This window comes from Martes martes, assembly GCF_963455335.1.
Source record: "Martes martes genome assembly, chromosome: 14".
NCBI lineage: Eukaryota > Metazoa > Chordata > Mammalia > Carnivora > Mustelidae > Martes > Martes martes.
This window is the reverse complement of record NC_137902.1, coordinates 36,788,576-36,814,767: the sequence shown is the minus strand read 5'-3', so window position 1 is coordinate 36,814,767 and position 26,192 is coordinate 36,788,576. Positions and strand designations below refer to the sequence as shown.

At 42.8% G+C, this 26,192-nt stretch overlaps 1 protein-coding gene across 2 annotated transcripts in view; it reads right to left on the bottom strand.

The window, feature by feature from the left end:
• SLC16A12 (solute carrier family 16 member 12) overlaps positions 1-26,192 on the bottom strand; it is a 74,683-nt gene that overhangs the window by 9,711 nt on the left and 38,780 nt on the right. Inside the window, exons 1-4 of one of the 2 annotated variants that reach the window (XM_080823014.1) lie at positions 17,391-17,479; positions 13,281-13,530; positions 3,952-4,055; positions 1,115-1,258 (exon numbers count right to left, since the gene is read on the bottom strand). In XM_080823014.1, coding sequence (XP_080679140.1) covers positions 1,115-1,258; positions 3,952-4,055; positions 13,281-13,390 — 358 coding nt within the window. In that variant the 5' untranslated portion in view covers positions 13,391-13,530; positions 17,391-17,479. Of the gene's footprint in view, positions 1-1,114; positions 1,259-3,951; positions 4,056-13,280; positions 13,531-17,390; positions 17,480-26,192 lie in introns of those variants that run through there. The other variant, XM_080823013.1, reaches the window with a different exon arrangement.

Sequence of the window (26,192 nt, the reverse complement as noted above, 5' to 3'; positions counted from 1 at the left end):
CTGATCATCAGGACCACCACTCTGGAATTTGGGTTTCAACAGCATATATGGCCCCGTGAAATTCCAGGGTAACTTCACATGACTGGGAAACGTCATGCCAGCTTTATACACGGACTTTGCATATAGACAGAGTAACCTGAAAATAGTCCTTAAAGTCAGCGGAAAGCCTCTGAAAGGTTTTCAGCTTCAATTCCTTTTAAGTCAAGAAATTCTAAAGGGAGTAAACCCTGGGAATTCATGGCATCCAAATGGAAAAACAGAACCACCGTCAGCTCCCTTTTCCATCCGTACTGCAGGGTGACCAATGATCCTGATTTGCCGGGACTGGTAGGTTTCCTGGAGATGAGGTTTTCAGTGCTACGACCAGGGCGCTCCTTGATAAACTGAGATGCCTGGACACCCTAGCAGTTGGGCCCTTTAGACACATTTTCTTAGCCGATAGAGCCAGATTTATAAAATCACTATGAGATTATGACTTTTATTGGCCAGATCACGCTACCTGCTACGGCACAGTGCGCAGACTGTGAGTTACTGCTAATCCACGTCGCTCTGAGTGATGAGGCATATTGTCACTCCAGTGCCACCAACCGATCCCACCTTGATGCCAAGCAGTCTCCTTAGCATCTGATTTATGGATGCACATGGGTTTCTTTTCTTCCTGCAGGGTTCATTGTAATTCTCTAAAGTGTACTTCCATGACATTGAGAGAAACCCCCATTTACTGGACAGTGATCTTCACTATAAAGCAGGGCCAACTCAGGTTGACCACAGGTAGTATTTTTAGTTCTTGGCAAAGATGTTGGGAGAACGGTCACTGCTGAAAATGTATGTTGCCCTGGCTAATCTCTCATCGTTTCTGAGTACAGAATCTCACCATGCTCTGCTGCCCAAGGGGAAGCCAGCACTTCTATCATGTGGCCGGTACATTTTCATTACAGCAGTACAATCAGCTGGATTTCCAGCTCTTTTAACTGCTAGGTTAGGTAAGCATAAACTAGGTCAGCTAAACGGTGCATCTAGCAAGATGAATATTTTATGGATTACGGTTCTGTGGATGTGCTTAACAAAAATTGAATGGGGGTGGGGCGAGACAAGGGGTACCAAGTGCCCTTACCTGTAAGAACTCCCAGAGTGAGGTAGAGATGCTTCAGATTGGTGGCGAATGAGCCCAGGATGAGACCAGTAGAGGCCAGCAAGCCACCCATCATGATTCCCACTTGGCAGGATAAGTGGTTACTGACAACACTCCCAAGCGGCGCTTCAAAAGCAATAATAAATGGGTTTAACAGAAGGGCCTTGAGGGCACTGTGAGAAGACTGTGGTGTTGCATCGGCAAAGCCGAGAATGACGGGCCTTTACAGCATCAAGCCCGTCCTGCTCATTCTATGGATTTGGTCACTGAGGAGAGAGGAAACGACTTGTCCACAGTCACACAGAGAACAGGTAGCAAAGCTGGAATTAGAATGGGGTCTGCTGACTTGCTTTTCGCTGCCCCCTCACTTCATTCTCTTGCCATTATAATCCCAAGGCTCTGGGGTGCTTTTCAAACAGTGAATCAGCTCCTTATTTAATTTACTTATCACCTGTGCTGGGATGTGCCTTGTATGTTTTATGTGGTTTTGATCATGCACCATTAGCAATAATTATGGCAGTCAGCTGGCAGGGAAGGAAAGCGGACACTGTGGCTGGCAGTGTTAGGCAGGGAAGGCCAGGGAAAGAGACCACAGACACATTTCACAACCTGGTATTGTTTTCAGGCTTTAGGAAACTCTGTGGATGAGAAATCAAGTGCTTCACGTCCATGGTGATAGTTTGGTTGGCCTCCCTCTACTTTGTGGTTTAACAATGTGTCAGAATTGTGCCAAGTGCCAGGTTTATAGAATATTAATTAAAGCTGGAACAGACTGCAGAGAAATAGAAGTTGAGGGGAATATGACATGTCCAAGATCACCAAGAAGCACTGTTTGGGGCACCTGACCCCAAGGGCAGGGTTTTTTCACCCTCCTACTCTGTCTCTTTGGGCCTTCCAGACTGATAGCAGGGGGGTGGGTGGGTGGGAGGGCAGTATGTGAATTCTTTCTATGGAACAAGCTGGTACCAGTGTTCCTAGTAACAAGATCAGAAGAGCAAGTTCTCTGGGTGTTTGTGGAGTATAATTTTGTATTGATCAAGTTGAAACCTGACTCCACTGTACATGACGGAACCAGTCATCAGCCGGATGTCTCCTGTCTAGTTCACACAGTTGCTGGCTGTATATAGAACTTCTGGAAGACAGGAAGGAGTGACCCTCCTGAGACTATATCTAAGTCTATCAGAAAGTGACAAAATTTAGACCAAACTCGATGAAAAATGTTTACTTCCTGGTTTATCCTAGGGCAAAGCGCCCCACCCCCCCAGTGAGCGCCCTATACTTGACTCCACAGTCTTTGTCCATGTCCTGAACTTCACCAACGTTGCGCGGTGAGCAAGTGTGTACATGACAACTGGCTACAACAGCTCAGATGGCTTGCATGGCCTCAAGCCCTTGAATTTAAAAATGCTGCATCTAACAGGACCCTGCTTGATCACACAGTCACTGTGACGGTGTTGGTCACTGAAGGTCATTTATTCCTCTTCTGGGGATTATAAATATTCTCCAAAAGATAACGGTGAGGGAAATGAGTCACCTGTGTCCTCTGAGAAAGTAAACATGGCTCACTTGGCATGTTCATATAAAGGCTGTGACTAATAACGTGACCCTGAAAACAAAGGGACTGTCTGATTAAAAAAAAAAAAAAAACAGGCTAGAAAATACAAAGATATTATTTTTTGATCCCTTAAGAACTTCCAGTGTTATCAGTAGCCAGAGCCAACTTAGCCTTCTCGTGAAACTTTTTAGTCCTAGAATTGCTCTCAAATTCCTCCAACAAAAGAAATACATTTCACTACAATTCAACTAATTCCTGTGTATGTACATTTTTTCCTAAAAAATAAGTATGAATCAGTACCTAGAATGGAATCAGTTGATGTTATTTATGAGTTATTAAATAATATAGTATTTCCCTTTTGCCACCAAGACACGGCCTGAAGAGTAACAGTAGTTTTTTTTTTTTAATTACTAAGGATTCATTTAAACGAAATGTTTAAATGAGCCTAGACTACAAATAGATCATTTCAACTTGACCCAACCTCAGACACTCTCTAAGACATTAACATAAAAACTTTGATTTAAAATGTTCAAAAAGAAAAATCTCAAGGTTAGTTTTCCTCTATAATACAGGTGGATTGAGAGATTCCATGAGTTCTGAGAACACTCTATAGACCCTATTTGTGCCCTTGGGGTCTCTTGAATGAAATTTTAACCATGGTGAGTGCACTTCTCTCATGACTTGACCATCCATCCTATCCTTCCCTCATCCTTTTCTAAGAATAAATGTTTATGCATAAAAAATGAAATCCACTAGCCAAATTATGAATCTCTGGGAAGGGAACAGAATGAAAATAAGACTTGAGCTGCGACGCACATATTGTTGGCCCTCATTTAAGGAGACTGCATAGAAATGGCTCACAGTGCTATCCGATGGCTGTTTACATGACTGGAGAATGAGGGGACCATAGCATTTAGAAGAGAGAAGCCAAGCATATACTGTATGGTTAATTGCTTCCCAAATCAGGAGGAGTCCTGTGATGCCCACCACCCTTTCTCATTATGGGAGAACCAAACAATATGTGTCTTTTTAAGAATATTAGCTGCCTGTTTCATCTACTATCAGCCAAGACCATTAATTCCAAGAGCATGTCTGGTTGGGTTTGGCTGAAAGTAGGATCGGTCTTCTCTTTTTTTGTATAGTCTTAGCCAATTTTTAGCAAACCCTTCCTACTCAGAAAAAAATGGGTAAGCAAAAGCAGTGGAAGGTCACTGTCAGGTACAGTTCAAAAGTCACCAGTCTGTTCCTGGTAAGTGATACTCACCACAGAGCATGGTCACGCAATCTACAATGGAATGGATCCAAGCCGTTTGGGCATAATCCTGAGTGAAGTATGTCTGGAACTCCACAAAAAAAATCGAAATACATCTGAAAAATACAATGCAAGCATTTTATAGAAAAAAAACGTAAATGAACATGGATCTAAACCACAGCTTCAAGTTCTGGGTCCACTGTTTGAATCTCCGTAAGCTTTAATGGTTTTCGGTGGTACATTGCTGGACCACCGTAGGTGGGAAGTCAAAGCTATTGGACCATCTAAAGGATAAGACAAACGAACCTATTTGCCCATCAATAGGGGACCAGCCAAATAAATTTTAACTTATCAATAAAATGAAATATTTTTAGGTGTTAGAAAGGATGATTTGGTGTGTATTTATTGATCTCAGAATAAATTCACAAGACAGTCTTAAGTAAAAAAGTAAGTTACAAAGTAGTTTACATAATAAGGCTTATTTTGGTTAAAAAAAAACACAACAAAAACAAACGTAGTTCATATAAATAGAAAAAGGCCAAAGAATATAAGACAAAAGTACTCAGTCACTATATGTGAATGGTGAGATTATAAATGACCACTCTAGAGAGAGACAGACATATAGAGACAGAGAAACTTTATGTTGAAAAATGGTTAATTACTTAGGATAAAAAGACATAAGCAATTCAGGAGTGATAGTTTGCACCACTGTACAACTTGAAATGAATGTTCTACAGATCGACAAGTTTCCTAACTCAGGTCAGGAGTTCTCAGTACTCAGCGACAGCAAGAGTGAATCCGGCCTTGATGGGAATGAGATAGGAAGTGATTAGTCTCTTGGGAGAGGACTACAGTCTAACTCACCACGCCTCAGCAGCCCACGGCAACCTGTTACTCCACTCTTCCTCCCCTCTCCAGCTGCTGCTGGGTGTGAAGGTGGGCGATGGGGAAAAAGAAGAAGGAAGAGAATCAGGTATAACCAGGACAGCTGTGTTAGGCAGGTGCGGCTTTACCAGTGGGCCTCCTCTGCAAAGGCCCAGAATCTGGTACCCAGAAGCACAGAACTTCGGCTGTCATGGTCTTAAAATTCCTAACCATTTTATCTTCGAATTTGTGTTTTGTAAGCAAAGTCCAAAGGAACAACGGGGCATGCATGCGACCAGAGGAGATACACATACAACGTGTGTTTGCGATTCTTAACCTTGCCATCGACAGTATTACTAGAGACACAAACTCTGGTAGTCTCACAACGTGTTGGGGTTCGGTGAGACTCAGAGCGAGCTCAGGGTAAGTTACAGCTACCACTGAGGAAGCGTGGGGGTAGAGAGGCCATGCTTTTTTCAAACCAAAACTTGCTTCAAATGCAGAAAGAAGGCAATGGTGTTCTAAGCAACACAAAGGACCGAGGGTTCGTATACCCTTTCCTACTCAGGTTATGTCTGTATTTTACTAGCCAACCACTTACATTGACAATGTTGGCACAGAGGAAAGGGGAGAGGGAGGGCTAGCCACAATTCCCTTTCCGTCTTTCCTTACTCACCAGTAAGCAGAAGAGACGGAGTGTTGATAGAAAGTGCGTGCATCCATGTCATTGCAGATGGCAAGATTTCATTGTTTTTGATGGCTGAGTAATAGTCCATTGTGTATATATGTGGATGGAGTTAGAATGTATTATGCTAAGTGAAATAAATCAGTCAGAGAAAGGCAAATGCCATATAATTTCACTCATATGTGGAATAAGAAACTAAGCAGATGAACATATGGGAGGGGTAAAAAAAAAAAAAAAAGAAAAGAAGAAAAAGAAAGAAAAGAAAAAGAAAAAAGAGAGAGGGGAACCAACCATAAGAGACTCTTAATGACCCAGAGCAAACTGAGGGTTGATGGAGGGATGGGAGTGGGGGATGGGAGATGGGGGATGGGCATTAAGGAGGGCACTTGTGATGATGAGCACAGGGTGTTGTAAGTGATGGATCACTGAATTCTACTCCTGAAACCAACATTAGACTGCATGTTAGTGAACTAGAATGTAAATAAAAATTTGAAAAAAAGAGAAAGAAAGAAAGAAAATGCATGCATCAAGAAGTGAAATAAAAACACTTGCGTTTTTGCACAGGGCTTCCCCTGTTCTGCTGAAAATGAACTACATAGGCACGCACGAGCCCCAGAGGTCCCACACAGGAGTTAAATACTCACATTTGTGTTCAAAACGAGTATGGCAGGATATAAAGATGAATGATAAGTTCATGCTAGTAAGTTAATATTTCCATTTTTCTTTCTTAAGAACAACTTGGAATAGCAAAGTAAGGACTCCATGAAAAATTGAGGGAGACCAGTGAATTTCTACTTTAGCACTTTTAACAGCCCTTATTTTCCTACCTTTTGAACAAAGGGGACTATGTTTTCATTTTGCACTGGGCCCTGCAGTTATGTTGTGGGTCCTGGGGATGGGAAAGGGAAAAGGGGCAGTATGGGGTGCTAAGTACCACAACCCAAACCCTCCCAACCATTCTCCCTGAACCCACATGTGCCTTGGGTACATTTTGTACTCAGTGGTCGGAGTTACCCTGATGCTTCAGACTTTTTTTTTTTTTAAGATTTTATTTATTTATTTGACAGACAGAGATCACAAGTAGGCAGAGAGACAGGCAGAGAGAGAGGAGGAGGCAGGCTCCCTGCTGAGCAGAGAGCCTGATGTGGGGCTCGATCCCAGGACCCTGAGATCATGACCTGAGCCGAAGGCAGAGGCTTTAACCCACTGAGCCACCCAGGTGCCCCTGCTTCAGACTTTTTAACATGACTTCTGAGACCCTGCATGAGCTGGCTCTTCTTAGTGTCTCCCCCAGCTCCCTGTCACTATGCATTCTTCGCTTCAGTCAGACTGAAGGCTTTCCATGACTTTCAACACACCGCCCGTACTCTTTCACACCTCTGAGCATCAAAGATTTGTCTTCTTTTCTAGGATGCTCTCAGCTTCCCTCATTCTTTTAGTCTCAAGATAACTGTCAGCTCCTCCAGGAAGTCTTCCCTGACTACCCGAGTCTGGGTTTGATGCCTCTCTTACATGTTTACATGACACACGGGGCACTTCCCACATGATGGACAGATGGCAATTCCCTTCGCATGCGTTTGCATTCTCCACTAGACTGTTGTTCTGTGTCAGCAAAGGCCCTCTCTGTCTTATCTTGCACTTAATCCCAAATACCTAGTACACCACCTTTCGTGTACTGGGTGCTCATTAAATATTGTTCAAGGTTCAAGGTATTGAGGGAGGGAAAGAAAGAAGGAAGGAAGGATCAGCATTGGTAAAGAAGTGACTGGAAGGTGAGGAAGTAAAAAGATTGAGTAGAAACTTCAAGGACATGGGGCGCCTGGGTGGCTCAGTGGGTTAGGGCCTCTGCCTTTGGCTCGGGTCGTGGTCCCAGGGTCCTGGGATCGAGCCCCGCATCGGGCTCTCTGCTCCATGGAAAGCCTGCTTTCTCCTCTCTCTCTGCCTGCCTCTCTGCCTACTTCTACCTCTCTCTCTGTCAAATAAATAAATAAAATCTTAAAAAAAAAAAAAAGAAAGAAACTTCAAGGACATAAATGAGGGAAAAGGAGGAGGAAGCCTGGTCGCTGGCTGTCCGGGAAAAGGTAGCTAGATAAGGTAGAGTAGAGAGGTGAAGAATTGAAGTTCATAAGCTGACGGACGAATGAGTAGGAGGGAAATACAGAAGGTGGAGAGGCAGCAGCCTAAGAAAAAAGGGTCCCAGATGGTAATGACATTTTGGGATTGTAAATCATACTCTCTTCTCATCACTAAATCATTCTGAGGGATTTAATATTTGTGTGACTATGTTTGTCTCTTGTGACTTTCTTGTTGTTTTATTGCTGTTTTGTTTTCTGCTTAAAGGTTTTCCTAACTGATTTGGCTAGTCATACCAGTCAAACTTTAGGTACGTAAAATTCAAAAATAACCCCTGAGATTCTTATCTAAACATGGGAGCCGGTCTGCCCGAGGTGAAATTTAATAACCACAAACATGCTCTGATTGACTGTGACTTTCATAAAATACAGGAATAATACTGCATCACTGCTTATTTGTTCTCAAAAGGGAAAAGTACTTTTCAAATGGTAAAGGTTCAGGATTTATAGCTTCTAAACATAGGCGTGGCCTTAAAGAAAACAAATGTTATCAGGAGAATGTGGGCTTCTCATTCCAGAAATAATTTTTACTGTCCTTTGGAAAATGTGTGCATCTGACATGTCAGGAAAGCTGGGCCCTTGTCTCTGATCCTCATACGGAGTAACTGAGAATTTTGATAACGCTTCTTCATCTTTCAGGGTCTCAAGTTCCTCATCTAGGACATAAGCAGTTTGATAAACATAACTGGGTCAGCCATAATGCATTAGATCATGCTGCAGTTGCAAAAAACTCCTAACATCCTGCAGGGGTTGACAGGCTCTATTCCTAAAAATGAGGAACAAAATATCGGGACGCCTGTATGGCTCAGTCGGTTAAGGGCCTGCCTTCAGTGCAGGTCATGATCCCAGGGTCCTGGGTTCGAGCTCCATGTCTGGCTCCCTGCTCAGCAGGAAGCCTGCTCCTCCCTCTCCCCCTTCCCTTCCCCAGCTTGGGCTTCCTCTCTCGCTCTCTCTCTCTCTCAAATAAATAAATAAATAAAATCTTAAAAAAAAAAAACCAAAAAACAAAATATCACCCAAGTGTCATCTAGTATTCTCAAAGATACTTTCTCTCAAGGGGCCAACATGCCTGCTGTTTCTACCTTGCTACTCTGCTGGAGAATTCTTCTTTGGCCTCTGAAGAGCTAGATGCTGACAACATCTGGTAACTGGTCAAGACTTTCTTCTGGTTGACGGAGCTGTGCACTGCGTCAATGGCAGAAGTGATCCACTGGACAGTGTAGCCTAGTAGTTAAAAGAATTGCTCCTCACTAACCGTGTGACTTTGTTTTATTTTTTGTTTTTGCAGCTCCTTAAATTTTTTTATTAAAGTAAATGTATATTATTTGTACAGTTTTCTTCCGATTTTTATTTAAATTTTAGTTAGTTAACATACAGTGAAATGTTGGTTTCAGGATAAACCGTGTGATTTTGGACATATCCAATCTCTCTGTTGTTCCAAGGACTAAACGTATTAATGAATGAAGGGTGCCTGGAACAACATTAACCAGCACAGAGCAAGCACTCAGCTAACATTAGCTATTACTTACAGGAATTCAGCTGTTGTTAGAAGAGCTCCCCAGTCCCACAGGTCTGTAGACATCTATTGCAACTAAGTTAATTTGGATCCAGAAGAGGTTGAGAGTAAAATAGGTCTTACAGCTGGAGGCTTTCTTTGAACATTTAAATCAACTATTGCTTTTTCAAGTCAACTCCAATTCAAGCTGTCTATTTACAAATAGAACATCATGTAATTTCACAATGAAATATGATTCTTAAAATAGAGAATGTGTTTGCTAATAAGATATCTTGAAGAAAAAAATAAGTAATCAACACACATTGACAGAGACAGAAAATAAATAAGAAGGATAGCTTTAATAGCCTGGACAACTTTAAGTAAATTTCACATGTAAGGCAGTGTCATCAGTTACAAGGCAAGAGCTGAAATACGATTTTAAAGTGTCCTGGGTCATGATAGTAGCAGTGTTTGTAAAGCAAAAGCCAGGGAACAATACAAAAGTCCTTCAAGGGGCACCTGGGTGGCTCAGTGGGTTAAGCCCTCTGCCTTCGGCTCGGGTCATGGTCCCAGGATCCTGGGATCCAGCCCCAAGTCGGGCTCTCTCTCTGCTCAGTGGGGAGCCTGCTTCCTCCTCTCTCTCTGCCTGCCTCTCTGCCTACTTGTGATCTCTCTCTGTCAAATAAATAAATAAAATCTTTTTTTTAAAAAGTCCTTCAAAAAATGTGTAAAATAAATTATGCTCACATCCTTGTGATGGAATTTTAAGCAGTTATTTTTCAGCAAGTTAGAACCATATGTGCTGATATGGAGATGTTTCCAAGAGGTACTGTTAAGCAAGAAAAAAAAAAAGTTCAAAACAGTGTGTATAATATGAAAAGAATATGCTTTATATATGGATATAAGTTCTAAAAATTTTTTTGGAAAGGTCTGAAGAAAATATCAACAAGGTTAACTTGTGGGAAGTGAAACTGGCATTCAGGAGGTGAGGAGAAAAAGAGTATTTTATGCATCTCTGAATTCAAATTTTTAGCATCTGGATGTATGGCTTAATTTTGTTTGTTTGTTTTTAAAGTTTTATTCATTTAGGAGTGCCTGGATGGTTCAGTTGGTTAAGCATCCTGGGCTCGAGTCCCCGTGGCAGGCTCCCTGCTCCTCGGGGAACCTGCTTCTCCCTCTGCCTGCCGCATCCCCTGCTTTTGTTTGCCGTTGTGTCAAATAAATAAATAAAATCTTAAAAAACCAGATTTATTTTAGAAAGAGAGAGAGAGAAAGAGAGCCAGGGGAGGAGCAAAGAGGGAGGGAGAGGGACAAGCAGACTCCCCACTGAGCTTACAGCCTTATTCAATTGCAGGACCCTGGAATCATGACTTGAGCCAAAGGCAGTCGCTTAATCTACTGAGCCACCCAAGTTTCATCCCCCTCTGTATGGTTTAATTTTTAGGTATACAGTTTAAATAGAAAAAAAAAAAAAAAGACTTAATTGCACAACAGGCACTGATCTTCTGCACTGACAAACCACCCTCGTGGCTGCTTTCCTTGGCTGGATCTCCAGTCCTCTTGGCTGCTATGTGTTCATGACATCGAGTTCCAATGCTGGCTGTGTCTTCACATTTTTCTCCTCTGAGCTTAATTCTGCTCAGCTATGCCCCTCTAAGCCTCCCCTATTAACCTCTGTCTTCACCACTAGCCACAACCCCCTTCTGGCTACCAGCTAAACCCTTAACGGTTCAGGAAGGGGGCCTGCCCACCGTGCTCACAAAGTGAGTTGCAGATGAAGGGCACAGACCTGATGCAGCTGGAAACCTCTTTCTTGTTTCATTCTTTCCTGGCCAAATGCTACCCATTCTTCAAGACTCTGGGGATGACTTCCCTAGAAATCCTGCCCTGAACTGCCATGTCAGAACAAACCCCTCTCTCACCCGTGTTATTTTACAGTCTGTTTTTACCTGATGGATATTTTGCACGTTTTGATTTGTATTTTCAGTTATTTGTGCCTGAGCCTACCAGGGTCGTGTTCCAACATCTCTGTGTTTTTGGAAGTGCCTAGATAGATCCTTGTCCTCAATGAATGCGTAGTTATATATTAGTGGACCTGATTTCTGTTAAATTGAAGTTGAAAACTTAAGGGCACAACCTGAAAGAAATATGCAAGACTTTCAGCCCTTGGTGACAGTCATGGGTTCTGCTGGCATTCCTACTGTGACTGAGAAAGAACTGAGATTCAGTGTCCTGCCAAACAAGACCAGCCACACAAGATGTTAAATGAGCATTAAAGACCATCAATAAATTAGTGTCCTTGCTGCAAGTCCTCAGTTTTCTACAGACATCTACCCCAAGTTATGTCCATAGTTTCAGAGGGCAACACTCAGAGAATTCACACGTCCCCCAGCCTTAATGTGTAGTTGTTTGTACATGAATGGGGGTGACCACTCTCATGACTAGTTAGCAACAGGACAGGGAGAGTGGAGAGCCTCTGTAAGAACTGTCCCCTGGCACCATGACTTCTCATCACTGATGTGACAACCCTATGGAGATGAGGAAGTAGCCTACCTTAAGACAATGACACCATCACCGAGGCATTTTTTTTTTTAAACCTATGTCTGGTAAGACTACGCTGTTCTAGAGAAGAAGGTCCTATGTTTGAGGGGACAGAAACTGGCCACAGAGCTCCCTCCAAGTGCCTACATCTTGGAGCAGAACAAAGATGAAGATTGAAGCAAGGTCACTTCTTGCAATGAAAAGGCACCGAGAGAGGATGTGTGTGTGGATATACACACTAATGGAAGAACAAGCAGAAGTGTGATGTGTATATGAGAAATAACAGGATGGGAAAACACCTAGGTTGTGTTGGAAGGAGTCAATGGATTATGTGTGCACATGCAATGGCAAATACACAAGATAAGACATAAAAAAAAAAAAGACTAGAAATCCAGTCCAGTTCTGTCCCAGCAGACAAAACTGTAGATACGTCACTTAAGCTCTTTGAGTACCAGTGTCTCACCAGTGTACTATGTACCAGTACTATGTACTAGTACCAGTGTACTATGACAGCGGGGTAAGCCTAGTCTGCCTAAAGTGCATGAAGACTCAATGACCTGAAAGAAATCAACCTGAGCCCTCCTTATAAAGCACTGAACTCACTTCCAGAACTTTCCCGTCATGGATATAATGGAAGCTTCCACATGTATAAGAACCAAGACTTTCCATTTTAACTCTATGACTCCTTATACCCAGAACAAAAGGTCCATGATAAAGATGGAAGAAAATCCAGACTCAACACCAATCACATTATTTTAAATGAATCTCTAATTTTTTAAATGATACATAGTCAACCAACCTTTATTGTAGTAAAAACAAATAGCCCGCTTCTTTCCTGCATTATATATTGTTATGGGGGAAACATCAATTCTTTCATTGAGGATGTCATCAAATAAAGTTTTTAGTGCAAATTACTTTGCTTCACTGCTAAAGGTGCATTGTCAGAGAAGAGCAACAAGGAGTTCTACTGGAATGAAAGCTCATGTAGAGGAAAGAGCTAGCATATGCAGATGTCAAGCATGCACTTATTCCAAGTATAAATGAGACGAATGAGTCCCAATGCACACAAGCGTAACTTAAGCATATTCAACACTATGCTCTTGAATAAAAGAAAGAGGAGAAATGAACAAGCAAGAATGAGAGAAGACTGTACTTTTGCTGTTACTTTCTTCCAACCTAGAACTTAACTTCCAGCATCATGGCCAAGTGTAAAATGAAGCAGAAGAATTTAAATTCTAGGTTTTAAGCTTCTAACAGCTCAGTATCTGGTGAGTCAAGAGGTTTTCAAGGATTGTTTTGACCTTATGTATTTTTCTTTTCTGGGATGGGCTGCTTATGAAAACAAATGGCCGGAACAGCCAAAACATTTAGTCTAAAATTGCCCTAACACTCCAGGTTTCTGTGCCAGATATCATAGAAGACACCACTACCCAGGACTTGCAAGTGTCACAAAATCCCATTCTTTGCAAAGAAAAAGACATCCGAACAAAGAAATACACACATACACACACACGCATACACACAGATATATTCACAATGACAGGGTCAGAAATAGAACAAAGCAGACTTAGAAGAAAAGACAAACCAGATCACCTCAATCCGTGAAGAGGAGAATCCCACCTACCTGGTGACCGCCCGGGTGCAGATGGTAACAAGGAAACAGCCAGCCACGATCATCCAGCCCCAGCCTCCATCTGGAGGAGAGGTAGACCGAACTCTAGTTCCTTTGGCCATGGCTTCGATTCTTTTTTCTTCTTTTTCAGGTTACTCTGATAGCCCAGTTACAATCCTGGAAGAGTTTTGCTGTCCAGTGACTTCCTATTGGCATTCCAGATTAGCATGGAATGCTACCTGGCACATAGGTTACTGGCCATCTAAAACCAAAAATCAGGATATATTTATTTCATTGTCATATCCAAAGGTTGATTTTTCACTTGACAAAAATGATCATTACTTTCCTGTTAAATATGATTATTTGTAACTATGAATGCTGGACTGAGGCAAAGACCATTAGTTGTCCTTGGTACCCCTTCTTCTTCTTTTTAATAAGAGATCCTCCCAAATTTTAGATAAATCCATGTCCACCCAGTTTGATACCATATTTCCTAGCTTCTCTTGAAGGTAGATGTGGAAACACGGTTTAATCTAAATAAAAGGGATGGAAGAAAAAGTGATGCACCGTTTCTGGCTCAGGAGTTCAAAAGCAAAGGCGCTTTCTCAGGACTTCCACCACTCCCTTTCCCATAGACAAGCTTGGATGTGAGGGGTGAGACAGCTTCACCCACACAGACCAGGACAGCACCCTGAGGGCTGGCAGAGCTACAGGGTAGAAGGAGCCCTGGTCCCCAGTGATGGTGGAGAAGGGCTGCCTCTTCAGCTCTGGACTTCACAGACCTCTGCACTATTACACAAAATACCAAAAAGCTTCCATTTTTTTTGAGTCTCTGTATTTTGGAGTCTCTCTGTTACAACAGCTTAGACTATGTCCTACTTATGACACCAAATGACTCTGATAGTAACTTCTTTGGCATTTCTGACTAGCAATGCTATAATTTGTATTTATTTTTGTTTTTTAAATTTCTTTTCAATGCTATCATTTCTAAGTGTGCAATAAAGGCAAGATGAGAATGACAAATAAATGAACCAGAATAGAGAGCCCAGTAGCAAGTACATAATAATTCAATATAGCTAAATAAGGTAGCAGAGATTGGTGGGGGAAAAAAGGATTACTCAATATATCATATCACAACTCTCCTTCTAGTTCTTAACCTTCCAGATAGGTCAGAGTTAAATGCAATAAAATAAAAAACAAAGAAAGCAAGCAAACAAGCATTAAAAATCTAGGTGAAAATACAGGCAAACATTTATCTGATCTTTAGATAGGAGAAGGACTCCCTGAGATATAAAGTAATGTAACAAACTAAGAGGAAATTTCTATATATCACAGGATGTACTAAACAAAGCCAAATGATAAACCACAGACCTGCGAAAAAACCATTAGCAAGAAGTGGTTCAAAGAAGTAATATCCGCGACATTAATTCATTCAATTACCAGCACTTCCTGAGTGTCTACTAGGTGCCAGGCGGTATTTCAGAGCCCTCCTATGGTCCCGCCTCTTGTTGTTCTTGACTGTGTATAATCTCTCCCCTTGAGTGCAGGCGGGACCTGTGACTTGCTGCTAACCAGAGTAGGGCACAGGTGACAGGACATGAATCTCATGATTATGTCATGTTACGTAAGACTCAGTCTTGCTAAAACACTTGCTCTCACTCTCCTGCGGCCTTGATGAACAAGCTGCCATATTGCACATGGCCTGTGGAGGGGGCCATGTCAGGGGGGGACTGTGGGCAGCCTGGGGGAGCCACGAATAGCCTCCAGGAGAGAACAAAAAGCTAAAGTTCTCAATCCTACAACAAAAGGGAAACAAATTCTGCCACAACATCCCAAGCGGGCTTGGAAGCAGATTTTTTTCTGGTGAGCCTCTGGTTGAGAACAGAGCTTGGCCAATGTTTTGACCCCAGCCTGTGATACACTGAGCTGAGGAACTCGTTAAGCTGTCCTGGATTCTGGTCCCACAGAAACTGTGATATAAGGTGCTTCTTAAATTATTCTACAGCGTGTCCAACAGGCTTCTGAAATACTGTTAGGGATGAATTGTTTGAGAGACAAAAATAAGGGTTCTGATAGATCCTTTTCCCACAGAATGGAGCAAATCACTCAGTTGTTGGTACAATTTGATTATGATCACCAGATGAAATCGAGGTGGTATTAACTCAACGAAACATCATTTCAAATAAGACAAAGCATGCATTATTTGGAACACAGGCTCTGTATCACTTGGTAAATTATGGGCAAACCAAATGAATCACTTTTTTTTTACTTTAAAGCCAGAATTTCTTTTAAGAAAATGGCTCACAGTAGAATCTTGCCATCTTTAAAGCCACCAGAACAAACCGGCAGCCTGTGAATTCAGAGAGCAAACACAGAGCAGAGATAGTGAATGGGATTCATTCCCTTAGAAGATGGGGCCCGAGAACTCCCCGCACCTTGTGCCACAGGAGGACAGGCATAAAGAAGACTGTCTAGGAGCAAGGAGATGGGTTCTCACGCACTACCAATTCCGCCAGCACCTTGATCTTGAACTTCCCACCTTCAGAACTGTGAGAAATAAAGGTTTGTTATCCAAGCCATCCAGTCCAGAGTAGTTTTGTTATAGCAGCCAGCCCGGATGGACTAAGACACCTGAAGCTTTAGATGTCCCAATTCCCTTGAGAAATGGATAATGCTGACTACAGCGGGCAGGCCTTCCTTTGTGGCAGCTATCAGAGGGAGTGAAGGAGGAGCACATTCCTGGGTAAGGCCTGTATTCCCCCTTTCACCCTGTCCCTGACCTCCTGTCCTGTCCGACCTCGCGGTCTCACTCATACACAACACATGACAGGCCCCTGCAGGCACAGCTTCTCTACTTGTGCCCATACCGTGTTGCCCTAAGTCAGACTTTCTTGAAGGGCCAGATGTGAGTTATGTTCATGGGATGCTTTATGTTTCGGGCTGTCTCTCACAATTTCAACGCGACCAGCCTTCCAGATTCTATCCACACCTGCACACACACACAATGAAATAACTTACTGCTTAGACACAATTAGGCGTCAAGTGTCACAAAATGGTAGAATCAATTGTACAAGGAAAACAGCCGAAGCTCAGAAACTCTGCCTTGGTTTAGTTCAAGCCTCTTCATAGTTTTTCCATTGAAATAACCCCAAGGGTAAGTTGTTTTCCAACTGAAGACTGTAAATCCACCAACACACAAATGTCCAGTATCCGGACCGTCCCCAGTCAGTGCTGCCCGGTGCTGTTCAGGGGTGCCTCGGGGGCCCAGTTGGTTAAGCGCCTGCTTTTGGCTCAAGTCATGGTCCTGGATCCTGGGGTCCAGCCCCGCATCAGGCTCCCTGCTCACTGGGAAGCCTGCTTCTCCCTCTCCTGCCCCTTCCCCCTACTTGTGCTCTCTTTCTTTGTCAAATAAATAAGTAAAATCTAAAAAAAAAAAAAAAATGCTGAAAAGGGCAGTGAAATATAGTGCAACAGATGAAGAATTAGAAAGTTATTCAAATACTTTGCAGTAATCTCATTGCTGGAAAGTTATCCTAAGAAAACAATTTAAGAGAAGATGGACACTAGGGGTGGTAAATAATAGTTGCATTATGAATAATATATAAAATGTTCAATAACTGGGAAGTGTTTCGAGAGTTATGACACATGAACAAACGGAACAGCATCCAATCCTTTCAAACCATCAACAAGAAGATAATATTGTAATAGGGGAAAACATCTATGATGCCATGTTAAGGGGAAAAATGGTCTCTAAAACGGTGTGCACATTGTGAGGAGAAGCTAGGTAAAACTTACATAGAAGTTGTATACTTGCAACTGTCGCAAAGAATACAAGGATATGCAAAAAGGCATATAGTTGTAAAGATGATGCAAAAATACATCTGGTATTTTTTTTAGGAAAATTCTTTTCAATACCATTTTATATATAGTTTTCTTAGGTAGTTCAGGTCTACTCCTGTGACATAAATAAGAGCACGGACATTTCTTTTGCACAGTCTCTCAAGGACTAGAAAGAACCATATCACAGTTATTGAAACAACACAGTGAAAATTAGGTGATTGTTCAGCAGAGGACATGATGTACATAACAAGCTCCAGCAAAAATAAAATGTTCTGGGGGCACCTGGGTGGATCAGTGGGTTAAAGCCTCCGCCTTCGGCTCAGGTCATGATCCCAGGGTCCTGGAATCGAGCCCCGCATCGGGCTCTCTGCTCATCGGGGGATCCTGCTTCCCCGCCTCTCTCTGTCTGCCTCTCTGCCTACTTGTGATCTCTGTCTGTCAAATAAATAAATTAAAAGATAAATAAATAAAATGTTCTGTCTCATTACAAAAGTCTTAAGCATCATTAACTTTTACTTCGTCTCTTGTGTCTCCAGATGATTCCATTTTCATTTGTTTTAGTTGAGCAACCTCTCTGGCATTCCCACGTTTTATAAGTTAAGAACTGATTCATGCAGATCTCTCAAAAAAATACAATTGCAAAAAGCTACATTAGCGAGGTAAGTCAGACGCCCAAGCAGCGTGGGGCTGACGGCACTGTGAACAGAGGTCTGTTTTAAGTTAAAGTCAACCTGGGTAAAACCGCAGAACCTGGAACATTCTCACAGGGTTCCAGGGTGGGGAGAAGCAGCTTGGAAAGCGTTGGTAGGTGGTACCATGATTAATAATTCCTCATGAACAGGCCCCCTTGAGCCTCACAAGCCTCAGAGATGGGCGCTGTTTTCTCCCGTTCACGATGATGAAGCTGAAGCCCAGAGGAGTGAAGGGACTCACCTGGCAGTGCTACATGGAGATACGGGTGGAGACGAGAGACCCTGGCAGATTTGGACAGTGCGCTTGCCCATCCACCTTCCAGATTTCCAAACAGCTGTTGGACACTGCTATCAACAGCCATACAAACAGTGGTAAAGCTTGAGAACCCACTGCCATGAATGATCAGGACAGAAGAGAGAGAGGAAGCCCACAGGGTAACACAAGGGTATACTGCCCAAAAAGCACCTCGTGTTTCTCTCAAAACAGGTCATTCAATAGATTTCTATGTATTCAGAAGAAATGCACGGGTTAGACAAGGCTAACCTAGTTTCCTGGAGACTTTGGAGCAGCCTGCCGTTCCCCTAGAATACTAGCTTGCACATTTTTATAAATAATTAACTGCCCCGATATGGCACAAATAGAAGAAAAAAGTCCTTTACTGAATTAATAGTATACCTAAAACTATATGGAAAGGAAGTGTGTTACCATCATGTAATTCTTCATTTTACTAATTGGCCTCCAATTTATTTCATTTTGACATCCAACCACTAAAGTGTAATTGCATTCTGCATCTCATTCTGGTTCCAGAAAAATCTTTTTGGAACACAAGAGTCTCTATATCATGATGTTCCTCTAAGATTACTCTTTAATAATACAAATTAGGATATATGCTCAATTTCACTTCACCCTCCTGGCTTTAAAAAAATCTAACCATTTGCAGGGACCCCGAGTTGCTCAGTCAGTTAAACATCTTAAACATCTGCTTTGGGCTCAGGTCGTGATCCTGGGGTCCTGGGATCAAGCCCTGTGCTGGCCCCCACTCAGTGGGGAGTGTGTTTCTCTTGCTGCCCCTATTTCTCACTCTGCCTCTCCCCCATTTGTGCTTTCTCTCTCACTCACTCTCTCCCAAATAAATAAAATCTTAAAAAAAAGTTTTGGTACTATTTTTACAACTTTTCTATAAATGTGAAATTATGTCTGGGGCACTTGGGTGCCTCTGTTGGCTAAGCATCTGACTCTTGATCTCAGCTTAGGTCATGATCCCAGGGTCCCAGGTTTGAGCCCTGTGTCAGGCTCCCAGCTCACTGGGGAGTCTGCTTCTCTCTGCGTGCTCTGTCCCTCCCTGCTGCTCATGCTTTTTTTCTCTCTCTCAAATAAATAAATAAAATCTTTTTTTAATATAAAATCTAACCATTTGCAAAGAATTCTTGCTAACAGTCAATAACTTTCCACAAAAGCACCGCATTTGTGGGGCAAATCTTTCATGATGACCTCGGTAAAGTTTTCTGAGGTGATCTCTTCTGCCAGTAGAAGACCTATGCATCTCTTACGACAGTCCATGTGCTGCTGAGAAAAGTCGACAACGGTCCCTGAAACACTTGTTTTGTTAGGGCTGCCAATACTATCTTGTTTTTTCCTTCCTCCATTCCCTTTTACTTCTGGTTGCCTTAGCCTTTAGCTGTACCCTTCTTTATAAGCTGCTTTGCAGCCACAAAAGAGATAAAGGTGTGTGGGAGAAAGGTAATCAAGAACGGGAATTAAAACCATTGGGTCTAAGCGACATGTGGTAGTTGTTATAACCCTGTGCAAATCACCTTGTCTCTGCGACCATTTCCTAATCTATAAAACCAGGGAGTTGAATTACTGTTTATCCTTCAAACCAGCTGGCTGATTTTTAGGTACCTCTTCCCTCATATGTGAGCTACCTGGTCGACCAGGCACTTCTCAGTAAACTGATCGCTCTATTCTTTGTTTTGATTTAAGAATCATGAAATTTGCCAGTATCTCTCATTTTGGAGGCATTTCTAAAATATTCCGGTACTGCAGGTAGTATTTTTGGAATATCTCTTGAGGTATTTATTACCTTTTGTTGGCAAGTTGGTTTTCTCTCGCTGGCCCCCTTCTGTCATTAAGGCTAAAGTCAAGACATTCATTGCTGTAAGAAACAGAAAGGTGAGTCCCCTCCATAATAAATTCATCCATAAATAAGGAATCATAGGCTTGGGATAAAGGGGAAGTTTCTATCACACAAAGGGAAAGTAGTTTCTTAATTCTTCACCATACCACTTATCTACTCCTCGTCAAGACTTAAGAGAACCGGAAGCGCAGTCCTGAAAAACCTAGACGGCTCATCACTCTTCCTTTTAAAAGAGCTTTCACCCTTCCTTTCTGGGTAGGCTTCTACGGTACACAGTGAGGATAGAAGCCAATACTTAGAAACCAGCGAGATGAGTGTCACCAGCAGAATGCCAAGACACCAATACTAAGGAAAGTTCTGCTTAGGCCAATGAGAACTCAGGGACCTGCCTGCCAATCACCTTGTCCACCATTACCATGAGGACACATGAGTTCTCCCCTAAGCCAGACAGGCAGAAAGGAGACAGAGGAATAAACACCACAGAAAGGAGAAACATTTACTTACAGATTAACCTTGGATTTAGCTAAATATTGATCCAAAAAGACTGAGCTAATATGAAAGCAAGTACTTTAAACTGGCAAAGACTGCTAGAAACTTTTAAAAATCGAGATATAATTCATGCACACACATTTTGAAGTCTGTTTCGATGACTTTTGACAATGTATACACTCACATAACCACAACCACCACAACCAAGATAGAGAACATTTTTCTTCACCCCAAATCCTCACCCCAAATCCTCCCTCATGTTCCTTTGCAGTCAATCTCCATCATCCTCAGTGCCACACTATGGCTGATTTGCTTTCTGTCCAATATAGATTAGTTTTGTCAGGCAAGAATTCTGTAAAAATGGAAACACGCAATACGGACCATTCTGTTTCCAGATTCCAGATGACTATTTCAAGATTCACCTAGGATGTTGTGTGTATCTGTAGATTCCTTTTTATTGCTGAATAGCAATGTGTATTATGGATATACTATAATTTATTTATGTATTCACCTGTTGATGGACATTAGGGTCATTTCCGGTTTTAGAACATTATGAACAAAGCTTCTGTGACACCCATATGCACGTCTCTCTGTGGACACCTATTTTCATTCTCTTGAGTAAATATATAGTAATGAAATTGCTGAGTCATATTGTAAGTATATGTTTAACTTTAGAAGAAACTCCCAGACTGTTTCTCAAAACAGCTACACGATATTATGAGTAATAGATTAGAAGTCCAGTAGCTCTAGCGTGTAATGGATTTTCATTATAGTTTTAATTTGTGCTTCCCTGATGACTAAGAATGTTAATAACTTTTTTCATGTACTTATTAACTATTCATACATCTTCTTTTGTCTATTCAAATATCATTCACATTTTGAGGGGGGCTGTTTGTCTTTTTATTGAGATGTAAAAATTCATTGTATACTGTAGATACAAGTACTCTGTAGACATACGTATTACAAATATTTTCTCCCATTCTGTGGCTTGCCCATTCATTTCTTAGTGGTATATTCTGAAGAGCAGAGGTTACTAACATTAATGAACTGGAATTTATTATTTTTCTTTTGTAGAGTCCAATGTATTTCTAGATATTAGTGGTGAGCCACCACAAATTAAAACTTAAATTTGAGGGTAGCACCCCAAACTATGAAATGCCCAGGAATAAACTTAATATTTGTATTACTTTTACACTAAAAACTACAAAACAGTGTTGAAAGCAATTTATAAATGCCTATAAGAGAGAGAGAGATACCATGTTCATTCCACGGAAGATGTCAAATCTACGCAAGTTGACTGATATTTTCAATGGCTGGGAATCACAGAAGACACCATGTGTGTAGTGGGTCAGTCTTCCAAGTATGCTGAGAGAGGATTCCAACACTTTCCCGCAAAGCCTTTAGAGCTGGGGAGCCGTGTTCCTGCTGCTAGCCTTACAGCCTCATAGCCCGGGGCAAGCCCAGCCTCTGAAAAGGACCCAGTGTGGAGGGAAGTTAAAGAAACTCCTCTGTCTGCTGGGCTTTGCACAGTCTCTGACCCAGGAAGCCAACTATTTTTTCCATTTGGAGTCTCTGGGTCTTAGGGATGCCTTCTACTGCATATGGATTTGTTTATTTTTGTTGCTCAATGGTATTACACATGTGCTATGAAAAATAATATTGTTCTTAGTAAAGAAAAACTAGTGATTTGCTTTTTTTTCCCCCTCTCCTTTCTGCTTCTCTCTGCTTAGTCCTCCCACGGATCCTGGTAACAGGGGAATAAATAACTACTGACTTCACCCAGAAATTTGGGGGTGTCTGTCGGGAGTCTTTGAGCACTAAACTGAAACACTGAGTTCTGGTAAGGAAGCTGCCCGAGTTCCTACGCTGGGTGTGAGACTCTGGGGACAGGCATACTTTACATAAGACCTAGGGTAAACAGCAGAGCAATTTATATGGTATTTAGTCTACGGAGAGGGAGAAAAAGGTACAACCTGTGATTCGCGTAAGACACACAGGGTAGAAAGCACCCTCTTTGCCTCCCTGCCAGCTCCGACCCCACAGAGCTGCTGATTCTAGGCAACATCAGAAAAATGCTTCCTTCTGCGTCTAATAGTTTGTTGACGGTGCAATTCATAACCAGGAGCTTGCCCCCAATTACCATTTTCTGCCGTGATGGAGTTCTTGTCTCTCCTCTCTGCAAGTGCATGTAAAAGAAATGATAGGCCTGGGCTGTATCCCTCTCTGATAAAAATCGCTAACATGTGGTCAGGAACGCCTGCTCCTGGCACAGTGTCCGGTCTAAAGCTGGTGTGATTCAGTGAATAAATCCTTGTGTCTAACCCTGTGCCTTGCAGAAGTCTCGAATTCTAATTTTGCACTCTTAGAGCATGTGGAACTATTAGGTCAGACTGTGTTCTAATCAGAGGCTCCTTGATGGCAGAGGAGAACCTCGGGGCTTGAGATGGATCGCACAGAGTCTTTCTGTCAGTTCACAGAGAGGCTTTTATTGAGGGACAGGGCTGCCGGTCTATACCACAACATTTTCCTCTCCCTACAACCTCGGCTATGGCCATGTTGCTGGAATGGGAGAGGCAATCAGTCAAATATTTCGGTTGGCTAGAAGTTAACCCCTCGAGTCATGCAGTGTTGGGGAGAACTGGTGTTGGAAAGCCAGCGCAGGCAGAATTCAGGTCTGCACGGAGTGTGAGGTCCCTAAGAGCGGGGGACCCTTGATGCTTCATGCCTCAGACGCTGCCTGGCAGAGAACAGGCACTCAATACACATTTAGGGAATGAACATCCCCAATTCTCGAGTTCTGGTTGTTTTCTCAAATCACATGGGAGGGAGGGATACAGGGAGCTTGAGGGATGAGAGCAAGAAATCACCCATCGGTTCTTTATCCTTTTAGTCCACTGACAGACCAGATTAACTGGCCTTCCCTGCATCTGGGTAACAGGGCCTCAAGTAAATATATCTCACTGAGAACACCAGCACAGCCAGGCCCCGACCCCAGACCAGGCCAAACCTGCAAATGTAATTTCACTGCCAGTGTAATGGAAAAATGCAGATTTTTCCTTCTTGTGTAGGGAAAATCCAGTTCTTCCCTATTATGTGTGTCTCTCTCATGAGTCTCCTTTCCTGCACACACAAAACACTTCAGGTCTGACCCTTCTGGTCACCCCCACAGCAAGAAGCAATTCTTGGACACCAGGAGGGTGCCCAAGAATTCAACTCAATTCTGACACTTCTATGCAGAGAAAGTGTCAGATCCCCCAGGTTAAGGACTCAGTCCCCAAAGGCTGTCCCTCACCCCCCACCTTCAGACACCAGTCACAAACCTAGGTATCATCTGAGCTTCTGACTAACAAACAGCAGACTGGCAGTGCCAACGGTTTCTTCCTTGGTTCCCCGAATTTGCTAGAGCGGCTCACAAAACTCAGGGAAACACTTAACTCATGTTTACCAGCTTACTGTGAAAGGCTATGATAAAGGATACAGACGAACATCTAGATGCCAGAGACATGTAGGCCAAGGTATGTGAGCAGGACTCACAAGCCAGGGGACTTCCATGCCCTGTCCTGGGATGACACTGTCCCGCACCTCCACGTGCTCACCAACCCAAAAGCTCCCCAAGCCCCCGACTGCTGGGATTTTATGGACGCTTCCTCACAGAGATGTGATCAATCATTAACTCCATTTTCAGCCCCTCTCCTCTCTCTGAAAAAGGGAGGGGGCTGTGGGGCTGAAAATCCCAAGCTTCTAATCACGGCTTAGCCTTTCTGGTGACCAAGAGAGTGGCTAAAAATGCACGTGGGTTGCTGTAGGGCTCACCTACGGAGCCTGGCACTCGGCCCACTGTCTGCCCCACACTGCACAGGCCATCAAATTCCACAGGCCCTTAGAGATGTTTATTTATGCGCTCTGTAGACTCTGTTCACTGCTTGAGCCACGGTAGGTCACACAAAGGACAAGGTGTTGCCAAGGCTGAGAATGTGGTGTACTCTTTAGTGCAAGACCGAGGACCGGAATTTCTTTCTGAAAATGAAAAACTTAGAAACGATTTTACAAAAATTCTTTCAAGATGTGGGTGGCTGTCTTTGTCTCTAACCTGACAGAAATCGTTAGAACGGAACCAGTTCATTCTAGTCCCTCTTAGTTTTGGACCCAGGGAAAAGTTTGGTGAAGTTTCACAACAAAGACCTTGGAAGTAGTCCCCAGCCAACTTTTTCGCTGGTGAGTTCGCTCCATACATTTTTAAATATTTCCTAAAAGTAAATAAAAAAAATTTCCTTAACTAAACATGGAAACAGTTATATTTTAATGTTATTTGTTGATTAAGAAACTATATAAAGGTGTGCCTGGTTAAGTCGGTTAAGTGTCTGCCTTCAGCTTGGATCATGATCCCAGGGTCCTGGGATCAAGTCCCACATCAGGCTCTCTGCTCAGCGGGGTGTCTGCTTCTCCTTTTCCCTCTGCCTGCTGCCCCCCTGCTTGTGCTCTCTTTCTCTGTCAAATAAATAAATAAAATATTTTTAAAAATATATAAAGATATGAGTTAAAATGAATTTCATGGTATTTTATTTTATTTTATAAGTCACTAAGGCACTTACAAACATTTGACAAAGCCTGACAACAGTGTAAGATGTTATTCTGTTCATAGGCGATGTTGTGTGTACTGTGGATTTGCACACCCTGTACTAAATCTCTCATCTCTTTCCAGGTCAGAGATTCCCCCACCCCCTGCCCCCAACCTTGATTGGAAGCCCCTCTCTGTTTATTAAGGGTAGGGCTAGTGCCTCAGGGAACATAAATTCCTTCTGGTGTACTAGGTGTATTATTTACCCAAGGTCCTAGTAGGGGCCAGGAAGTTGGGGAGACTTCAACAAAGACATTTATAAAGATGTGAGCTATGTTCATAAACTCTAACAAAGGTCAGTAGAGTCCCCTGGGGCTAGTAACGGTGAAAGATATTACCACCGCTGAGACTGAAGGGCAGAGAAAAAGAACAATACCTGGAACCTTCTATAAAGTTACCATAGGAAATCTTGGGCAAAGGAAAGTAGCCAAGCCACCAGGATCAGACAGTAAAAGAGCCGAGGACACAAATACACCAGCCTCACACTCCTGACTCTTCCAAGTCTTCTTGGTGGCTCGACCCAAGAGGGACCCAGTTGTCGCAGCTCCTGCATGTCAGTCTCCCGGGGTAGAAATGGATGGACAGTGACTTTAGACGGACAGAGGGAAGTTGTCCTGCCCACCAGTGTGGGCTGCTTGGGTCGTGCACCAGGGCTGTGGTTGAAAGATGAGGTCAGTTCCTGAGCCATCGTGGGCTTGCCTTTGAACAAGGTCACTCGAGGTTACCAACTCAAATCTTTTGGCTTATTTCAAAAACAAAACTCAGTTGTGAAACCGACCTCCTCTTTTGCTGCTCTTACTTTAGTACGCCCTTAATTTCAGCCAGCAATCGCCTTCAAAGGGACAAGGCCAAAATGTGCATCTCTGTTCCCAGCCTTCTTCAGACTTCCAAGAGCCTACAAGGTGCCTCAAATTCACATGTCCAAAAACATCATAGGCTCTTCTCCCCTGGAAACACAATGTGTGTGTGTGTGTGTGTGTGTGTGTGTGTGTGCACGCGCGTGCATGCACATAATGCTTTTAGCATTTCCCAGCTAGGCACACTAGAACACTGAGTCACCTTGACAACTCCCCAGTTCTCATAACAAGTGAGGCCAACTCTTACCACGTCCACTCATGTGCCTCTCATATCTGCCTTTCCACTTGAA